The sequence below is a fragment of the Carassius carassius genome, chromosome 7 (assembly GCF_963082965.1).
Source record: "Carassius carassius chromosome 7, fCarCar2.1, whole genome shotgun sequence".
Taxonomy (NCBI): domain Eukaryota; kingdom Metazoa; phylum Chordata; class Actinopteri; order Cypriniformes; family Cyprinidae; genus Carassius; species Carassius carassius.
The window spans coordinates 6179018-6188783 of NC_081761.1; the positions used below are offsets into that span (position 1 = coordinate 6179018).

The 9766-nt window shown below is 34.9% G+C and overlaps 1 protein-coding gene and 1 pseudogene across 1 annotated transcript; both read right to left on the reverse strand.

Moving 5' to 3' along the window:
• Positions 1-796: 796 nt before the first annotated feature.
• LOC132143265 (endonuclease domain-containing 1 protein-like) lies at positions 797-3523 on the reverse strand (annotated as a pseudogene).
• A 4524-nt stretch (positions 3524-8047) lies between these two features.
• On the reverse strand, positions 8048-9766 carry LOC132142997 (endonuclease domain-containing 1 protein-like). Its single transcript, XM_059553162.1, has 2 exons — positions 9466-9766; positions 8048-8732 (listed from the first exon to the last, which is right to left on the reverse strand). The coding sequence occupies exons 1-2, from the start codon at positions 9745-9747 to the stop codon at positions 8061-8063; spliced, it is 954 nt and encodes a 317-aa protein (XP_059409145.1). The 5' UTR covers positions 9748-9766; the 3' UTR covers positions 8048-8060.

Sequence of the window (9766 nt, forward strand, 5' to 3'; positions counted from 1 at the left end):
CTCTATTCATTTGTTAAAACATTTGATGTGCATTAGGCTATTTGAGTTGATTTCGAAATATCTGACGGTTGGCAAATTATTGGAGGCTTCAAATTCACAATCACACTGAATCACAAACCCGATTCCAAAAGTTGGGACACTGTACAAATTGTGAATAAAAAAGGAATGGAATAATTTACAAATCTCATAAACTTATATTTTATTCACAATGTAATATAGATAACATATCAAATGTTATAAGTGAGACATTTTGTAATTTCATGCCAAATATATATCCCCTGCAATCATCACAGACAGCTTGGTACAATTTCTATGATTCTCTGTAAAGAAAAAAAAAGAAAACATTCTCTTGTTTACTTAGTTGCACTTCACTGCATTGTGTTTTAGGGTTAATGGAAATGTCTATAACAATGATGTCCTTACCTTTAGTTTTTTACAGTGCTGTCTGTTACCATCAGATACCAGTTAATTTAACAAAATCTGTAATCAAGTGCAAATGCACATGTATTTTTTCTACAAGCATCCAAAACAAGGTTTGCTGTATTCATGATTTTTATTAGAGTTATTAGAGGTTAATAGTTTTAAAGTTGAGACATTACTATGATAAAAATTACAATCAAATAATTTTCATTAATTATTTTATGCACTTTATAATTGATTTAATTATTCATTACAAACAAAAATCTAAGAATCCGAAACTTGGGGAAATTACATATAAAACTCAAGTTTTTAAGGCTTTTTTATGATTCAGATGACAATTATGAACATTTAGTCAAAAATAAAACAAACAACACATTCATTTCCTTTTCAGTTCCATTTGTTTATTTTTTAGAAACAACTTAAAAGATGTGGCTTTAGAAAGATCTTTCAACTTTTTCTCTAAATCCTTCACAGTAGGTTTTTCTTCAGGTGTAATGTTCTCATTCACTCCAGTAAATCCTCCTGAGATCTTACATTTGTTATTGTTGTCTAAATGCAGTCCAGAAATGTCTAGGCACGTTCACTCTATTGTTTATTTTATTAGTACCTGGTTCCACCCCTGTCACAATGTAAACAATATATTTTTTCGGTAGACATTGATCGGACAGTTTTTCTGCCATTTTTTCTTCTAGTACCCTGCACTGACCTCGGTTAAAAGAGGGGATTTGTGGAGCAGCATTGGTGAGAGTGAAGGTGGCATTAGCACAGCCTTGTGACTGTGCCTGGTAGACTGGTGCCAGATGACCTCTGTCATGTTTAGACCCCTCAAAGTCTCCATTGAGAGCTTGATAGTCTCCAAGTCCTAGTATTATGTTTCTTACATCTTTCTTGAATTCCATGCTTGGTGATTTATTTGTCTCATCAAGCTGCAATAGTGAATTGAAAATATAATTTTGATAACAGTTCACGTTAAAGGAGAAACAAAATCATACAAATTAATAAATGACAGCTACTCTGTCAGACAAAGCTTAAAATAAGCAGGCCAAATCTATTGTTCTTCATTCTATTTAGACACATTAATCACTGCCACCCATCCATATGACTCCTTCTGCTATTCAGTACTGTAATGTACAACACATAATATATTTGTCATGTCAATGTCAAATCGGTAGTTATGTTTTCTTCAAACTTATTATACAATTAAAGTGAAGACTTAGAAATGTTATCATAGCAAAAGGAGGATGAACAACATATTATATATTAGAAGTGTGGCACGCGTATTTGATTTTATTGTTATTATTATTATTATTTTACTTCAGAGGGGTCATGACATGAGAAATCTAATTTGCCTGGATATTTTGGAATATTCATTAAAAACATCCTGCTAGTTTCTTAGCTTAGAGTAATATTTCACTTACTAGAGGTTCAATGTACCACGTGTCTAGTCTTTTGCAGTCCTTTAGTCCTTCAAACTTGTAGGCTGAGTACACAGGGATCTTGTTGTAGGTGTCATAGAATGTGGCATAATAAACATTATTATTTAGAGTTTGGCAGATCTGCTTATATTGTGAGTCAGAAAATTTTGTTGGGGATTTTCTATTTGCAAAAAATAGAAGAACAAAGAACTTCACAATTACAATAATGCTTTATCAGTTTGATTAAATACATGACAGGTTAAAAACTAGCAAACTCCCAGAGATTCACTAAAATCAACATATGAAACAACAGATATGATTCATTGAAATATTTTCATGCAATTTAAGCTCTAATATTTCCAATAAATACTTCTGAGATTATACATTTGAGAAGTTTTTAAAGGGGACATCAGATACAAAATTCACTTTGACGTTGGTGTTTAAACTTAAATGTGTCTTGCAGTGTGTGTACACAACCACCTCATAATGATAAAAATCCACCCAGTACTTGATGGAGACTGGTGTTTTAGCGTAGAACCGCCCTGAGAGAGCTGTAAACAGTCCATCATTGTTTCAACACCGCAGTGGGAATGACAAGAATGTGAAAGTGAAAAAAGTCGTGACATTTGCCAAGTATGGTAACCCATACTCAGAATTGGTGCTCTGCATTTAACCCATCCAAGTGCACACACACAGCAGTGAGAAGTGAACACACTCCCGGAGCAGTGGGCAGCTATATATCCAGCGCCCGGGGAGCAACTGGGGGTTCAGTCCCTTGCTCAAGGGCACTTCAGCCATGCGTATTGAGGGTGGAAGAGAGCGCTGTTCATTCACTACCCCCCACCTACAACTCCTGCCAGCACCGAGACTCAAACCGGCAACCTTTGGGTAAATAGTCCAAACTTCTTAAACATGAGGCCACAGCTGCCTCCTAAGCAAATTAGATTTTTTGTTTGTTGGATGTAAAAATGAACATAGCAGCTGTCATTTACTCCCAACATCTGAGCCATTAAAGTTGCAGTTGATTACTTTTGGTTAAAAAGGGAATGGAACCCCCAATCTACCTAAATGCATTTTGTTTGTGTGATTCATTTCACCAAACTGCTTTGTAAACGATCGTCAGTACAAAGCAGGTTTTGCTAAAAAGTTGTTTCCTGAAGGATGGGTCAGTAGCAACTGTTCGTGATCCAGCTTCACCTCAAGAAGTGAGTGTACGTTTTTTTGTGTGAATGTTTCAAATAAACCTTTCCTAATAATATGCTAGAAAGCAAGTTCCAAGATGAAAGTTAACAGTCTCACACCGTGTCTACACCGGACATAAGCGGTCAATAGTGTTGACCTTATTATAATCAGTGATGCTGTCTACACTGGATGCGGTGCGACACGACAAATCCCTGACAGTGAACTTGTGGCTCCTTCTATTTATGATGTACTGACACAAAGTTTGGAGGATTTGCAATGGTTAGTTTGTCACATCTCCTACACTACCTACATTAAAGGGGTGGTTTACTTTTTTTTTCTAGGCTTGATTGTGTTTATGGTCTAACGTGTTAAAAAAATGCATTCCAGACAAGTCATGCCAAACTACCTGAGCGCAAGGAATTGTAGCTAAATTATTAAACTTATTGGAACATTATATTGTCCTAAAGTCTATTTCTCACCATGTACCACTTGCAAATACACCGCATCCGTAGGCAATATTATCTGTAGGTACTGCTATTGTTGTTTCGTGGGCTATGTGACGTCAGAGTTCTGAACTGGGAGTACGAGTTCCGAGTGGGAAGTCACGGGTTTGACTGCTGTTCTGGTGCACTTTCACAGGTAGAAGTTTGGAAAAACATGGGTTACTGGTTGCCTGTAACGCGGCATAAGAACCGCTGCTTTAGAACATTGGTTTTGAAACTTCTAAATCCATTAGAATCGTTAAAAGACAGAAAAATATTTTAAAGTAGGAGTTTTCTCTTCCTCTTCTCTAAAGCAAGACAACATGGCCTCGCCCCCTTTGCTGTGTGTTCCCGGGGACAGGGTTTATCTGGGTTTGTGATGTAAGAGACCTGGGAAGAAGCACACTGTAGTCCTTTATACCAGCCGTTTTTTTAGGCATTAAACTGCCAGAATTTTAAAAGACGATATCTCCGTTCTCATTGAACTTTCAGTTTATGCTCAAAAAGCAACATTATAAACTAGCTTTCAACTACCCCATTAAAGTTGCCTTTGTAGGGGGTTCATAGAGGTGTTTGTTAATGACTAATAAGTTATTTACAAATGTATTTCAAATCATTTTTGAGCAGTTATAACTGCATGAATAATAATAGTGACTTTACTTCATGAATGAAAGAGAGGGGCGGGGTGAGCAGTCACTCATTATCATTTCAAAGGGACATGCACCAAAACGGGTTGCTGAACAGAGCTGTTTTTGACAAGGTAAAATGGGTGTTTTGAGAAATTTTATCCAAACTATGTTATAGACTTTTTAAGAATCATACCAGCTTGTGGAAAATAAGCATCCATTGTCCCCTCTAAAGGGTTGATGATATGAGGAATCAAATTTGCCTTGATCTTTTGGCATATAAGAGGTTTTTGTACCATTAAAACATCCTGCATGTTTCATAGCATGACTCAGGACTGTTTCCTGATCCTGGAAGAGTATACTACAATGCTGGCTGTTCTGACTCACAGTCTGTAAGTATGTTTTCATTTCAAGGATTTTCCACTAATGATTCAAACACGAGTTTTGAGAAATGTAGAGTAGCGCTCCAATCACAAATGCAGACATGGTTTTATGTGGCACTATGCAACGCAATGTGAAAAAAAGACAGTATAAGACATCATAAGCCGTAATTATGTTCCACTGGATGCAACAACTGCCTCACTTATTATGGGTTTTAATGTTTTTGTTTCATCGCTCCGGCCAGGAGACTGCATCACAGTATGGTAAGGGGCGTAAAATTTCTGTTACAAGCTAGAGGTATTTGGCCAATCACAACGCACTAGATAGCAGGCCAATAAGAGCACACCTTGCTTTTCAGACTGCCGAGCTTTGTAAAAAACGACACGTTTCAGAAAGGCGGGGCATTGAGGAGAAACAATAATGTACAGTATGTGGAAAATAATGTTTTTTTTTAAACCTTAAACCGCATAAACACATTTCATAACACCAAATGTTCTTTTTAGCAGCATCATATGACCCGTTTAAAGGTTATATGTGAATATTTTGAGCAAAAGAGGATGAGCAGCATAGACATTTTGCTATGGCCTGTTTTGCTATTATTTACTGTTGAGGCATCAACTTAAATCAACCTTTTTCAAAATTTACTACACTTTTCTGAGCCATGTTTGCTTTATTCATACACAGGCGTAGTTCATCACTTTAACATGAACATGTTTCTCTGAAGGTTAACATAGTGAAGTGTCTTAATTCTTTTTGTCTTCAGCAGTTTATCTGTATATATTTTATGTGAAATACTTTTGGTTAAATGGTCTGCTTGAACAAAAAACATGTGATATTTTGCTGTTAAGTTTATGTGGTTAGAATGTTTTTCTGCTGATCTGGTTTTTATTATTATTAATATTAACAATTAATTAATAGTAATAGTAGCTCTGAGATGACTGTACCAGTTGTTTAGTCTCGTGCAGTTCTCGATTCCTACATGTTGGCTGAGTATACCGGAATCCTCATCAGTGTCATAAAATGTTGCATAATAATAATCAACATACTGTTTTTATTCACAATTTGTACAGTGTCCCAACTTTTTTGGAATCGGGTTTGTATTATCAATCAAGAATAAAATGTCAATGGCCAAAGTCAGCTCTACAAATATCACATTACATACCGACAAAAAAGGCAAAAGGAAACACTGCTGTAGTGAGATGAGCAAGTATTTCTCCTGCTTTGTCAGTCAACATACAATATGAACCCTTTTAACAAAATGTACCATGAGCAGAAGCACACAAACCTGATCCACCACATACAACTACATTACATTTAAAAAAAGGTCCAATTAATAATGATGTGTTTGCTTATGAAAACTAAAAGATAACAGTCGAAAGATTCAGTGATCATCTTGGTTTCACTGCTGGTTCATTTTCTAGTCATGCAAGTAAAGGTCCTGTCTGCTTTAATGAGAAAAGACAAAATTCTACAAAAGTGTTTTCCAAGCTTAGGTTTCAATGACACATCAGGCTAAATGTTTTCTGGTAGTTCCAGATCATGTGCATAAACAACATTCTGGAGCAAAAAGATCAGATTATGCTCCTGACAACTTTCATACAACTGTCATTTATTGAGTGTTGAGTTTTTGAGTTATTTTTCTCCTGCTTATACTGTATCTGGTGATAAACTCTTGATGGATTTCATGAAGTAAAGGTAAAATTTTCATTCATGCTTCTGTTAAAATTGTTTATTTTCATATATATATATATATATATATGTTTTTTTTTTGTTTTTGTTTTTCCAGAACCAGTGCAGAACACTGCTTCTCAGTAATTAAAACTGAAACTGAACAGAGGGTATTTTTAATGACTTTTTCTGTGGAATAATACTTTGACTTCCTTTTTCTGCACAATCAGACATTGCATATTTTATGAGCATAATTCCACAATCACTGATTTAATGAATTCTTGACATATTCAGAAATTATATAATTTTTAGCATTACTTTAAATACACTAAAACTGTAGTTAAAACACGAAGCCAACATCTTAGAGACAATCAGCAGCATTAGTACTACACTGTTGTCACTTATACACGATCATGTTTTATGTACCATAAATAAATTCTTTGATTCGAAAACAGAAAATGTATTCAATGATGCTTTATTTTTAAGGTTTGGGGTTCATTTGAATACAAAGATAACATTATAACCTAGTAAAGAGTTTCTTCATGCAGTGCTTGTGTTGGGGAAAAGTTGTGGTTCCCAACAACATTCTCATCATCCCATCATTTACATGTACTTTTTGCAATGCTTCTTTCAATAAAAGTGTAAAAAGAAAAAGGCAAAAAAAAGGCTTTTTTTCGAAGAAGTGTTTGTAGGTTTTGTTGAAGCTTTAAGGTCATATCAGAGACCAGTTAAATTAAACAAAATAAATTAAACATTTACAAGATAAGGAATTAATTTCAAAATAAGGAAAACAGGTTTAATGAGTTAATTAAGTCAGAACAAAGAAATTCAGAATTACAGTAATGCTTTATCAATTTCTTTAAATACATGACAGGTTAAAATCATTCACTAAAATCAATATATGAAACAACAACAGATACAATTCATAGATGTATTAAGCTCTGTTGACAGATACTGGTGATTACAGCCACCAGTATATGTATATATTAGGGGTGTGGAATGGATCACAGGGTAGCTCACAATGTGAATCGCGATACATTGCTCACGATACCAATAATGCATGATTCTACGATATTCAATATATTTCTAGACAATCCTTTTATGATGCATCACAACTATCTGTTAAACTGTGAAAAAATAATTCTGTGAAAATGTTTAGTGCAGGTTTTCTCAATTATTTAAATCCAAACTGCTAAAAATTATGCAAAAATGAAAATATAAATGCAGTCATTTACTCACTCTCCAGTTGTTTCAAACCTGAATTAATTTCTTTCTTCTGTTGAACATAAAAGGTATTTTGAATAATGGGTAACCAAACAGTTGCTAGTCCTTGCTAGTGACTTCCATAGTATGTTTTTCTTTTTTAAATGTCTATGGGGACTAGCAACTTTTAGCCAAATTCTCCAAAATATCTTCTTTTGTGTTCAGCACAAGAAAGAAATTAATACAGGTTTGGGACAACATGTGAATGAATAAAAGATGAAAGAAATTCCATTTTTGGGTGAACTATCCCTTTAATGACAATCGGCAGCATGTGTAGACTGCTGTCACTTTAAGACTTGTTTACTGTGTACTTTCAGTTTAGACAGTTTAGACAATCAGACATGAAAGATAACTTAGTCCAGTAATCAGGTGCTGTTTGACAGACTTTTTAGTGTGTGTGCGCTTCATGTGTATGCGCTCAGAAAAAGCTCATGTCAGAACAGCATGTGAATGAAATGTTTTATCCTGCAAGGCTTCAGAGCACATGCAAATACAGCAGTTTTTGCATATTGCTTACTCTTCGTCGATTTTGTTTGTCACATCAATAGTATAAAAGCCGACATGGGTCCAGACTTTGGACTTAAACGTGGGGCATTCTTAAGGATTTTTTATGATTCATCTAATCATTTAGTTAGAAATAACAAGAACACCAAAGAAAACATTGGATAAAGTTTCTCTTTCAGACAACAGCTCATTGGTGCTTTGTTTTGTAAGAGGCTATTTTCATTGTATTCTGATTCTTTTTGTTTTTTTGCTGGGGGTTCTGTAGATCTTTCAAACAAATTAAATGATGTAAAATTATACAACTTTGCCAACTCTGTCTCTAAATAATTTACAGATATGTAATCGGGAGTGAAGTTCTCATTCACTCCAATAAATCCTCCTGAGATCTGGCATTTGTTATTGTTGTCTAGGCAGCAGTATGCAGTCCAGAAATGACTAGGCACTATCACGTTGACTGTATCGCTTATGTTTTTAGTACCAGGTACCACTCCTGTCACAATATAAACAGAATACTTATTTGGTAGACATTGATCGGACAGATTTTTTGCAATGTTTCTTTCTAGTACCCTCCACTGACCTCGGTTAAAAGAGCGGTTTTGTGGAGCAGCATTGGTGAGAGTGAAGGTGGCATCAGCACAGCTCTGTGACTGTGCCTGGAAGACTGGTGCCAGATGACCTCTGTCATATTCAGATTTCATATAGTTATCATTGAGAGCTTGATGGCCTCCAAGTCCTTGTATTTTCACATCTTTCTCTAGTTTCATGTCTGGGGGTGCATTATTGTCATCAAGCTGCAATAGTGAATAAATTGAAAACATTAGCTTAAGGACAGTTAACCTTAGTCATACTAATATGTGACACAGACTCTGTAGGCTGAAGTTTTAAATCAGTATACAAACACTTCTAGACCAAATCTATTGTTGTTCTTTATCCCAGCAAAATTCATTACAAACTCATCACTACCACCCTTCTTTACGGCTACTTCTGCTTTGTACTGTTTACACATATAAAATATTAGCAATCTCAATTTTATTTTTTATTAGCATTTTTGTGATTTAGTATCCTAACATTTCAGCAAAGCTGTTTCATCCATTATTTGTTACTCATAAAGAATGATCTTGAATTAGGAATGTATCTAGGAATGTAATGTAGAAACATGTGGACCTCGAAATCTGATGGATTTAGTTGGAAATACCTCAGATCTTAATTTATAATTTATTCAAAATTGACACAGTGTAAATGAATACTAAGAGCTGTTATCAAAGGAGGCTGCACAAAGTATTACATCACCGGGTGCCACATGCATCCAAATGAGAAAAATATTATTTAAAACATTATATTTTTAAATGATTTTAGTTTAAAGGTTAGCTGTGAACATTTTCAAAGTCCAAAAGGATAAATAGAAACGATGTTACTGTTATCAGTAAATTTGTAAAGACTTCAGCCAAAAAAAAAAAGATATAAATCCCTACACTGCAATATGGTACAATTACTTGAACCCATTTGGAGTAATATTTCACTTACCTGAGGTTCAATGTACCAAGCATTTGCTCTTGTGCAGTTCATTAGTCCTTCAAACTTGTAGGCTGAGTAAACGGGAATCTTCTTGTCAGTGTCATAGAATGTGGCATAATAAAAAACATTATTTTGATTTTGGCAGATCTGCCTGTATTGTGGTTTAGAAAATCTTGTTGGTGATTTTCTATTTGCAAAAAATTGACCACATTCAATCTCAAAATCCTGCACAACTTTGGCCGAACCATTGGAGAGAAGCGACAGCATCAGCACATGAAGAAGCAGCAACATGATGAAGATGATGAAGAGG

What these genes read in the sequence shown, in the direction of transcription:
- LOC132142997 (XM_059553162.1), bottom strand. Translation starts at nt 9,747, where the DNA reads ATGTTGCTGCTTCTTCATGTGCTGATGCTGTCGCTTCTCTCCAATGGT. An exon ending in CTTGGTACATTGAACCTCAG is followed by an intron (nt 8,733 to 9,465) that starts GTAAGTGAAATA and finishes TCACTATTGCAG; the next exon opens with CTTGATGACAATAATGCACC.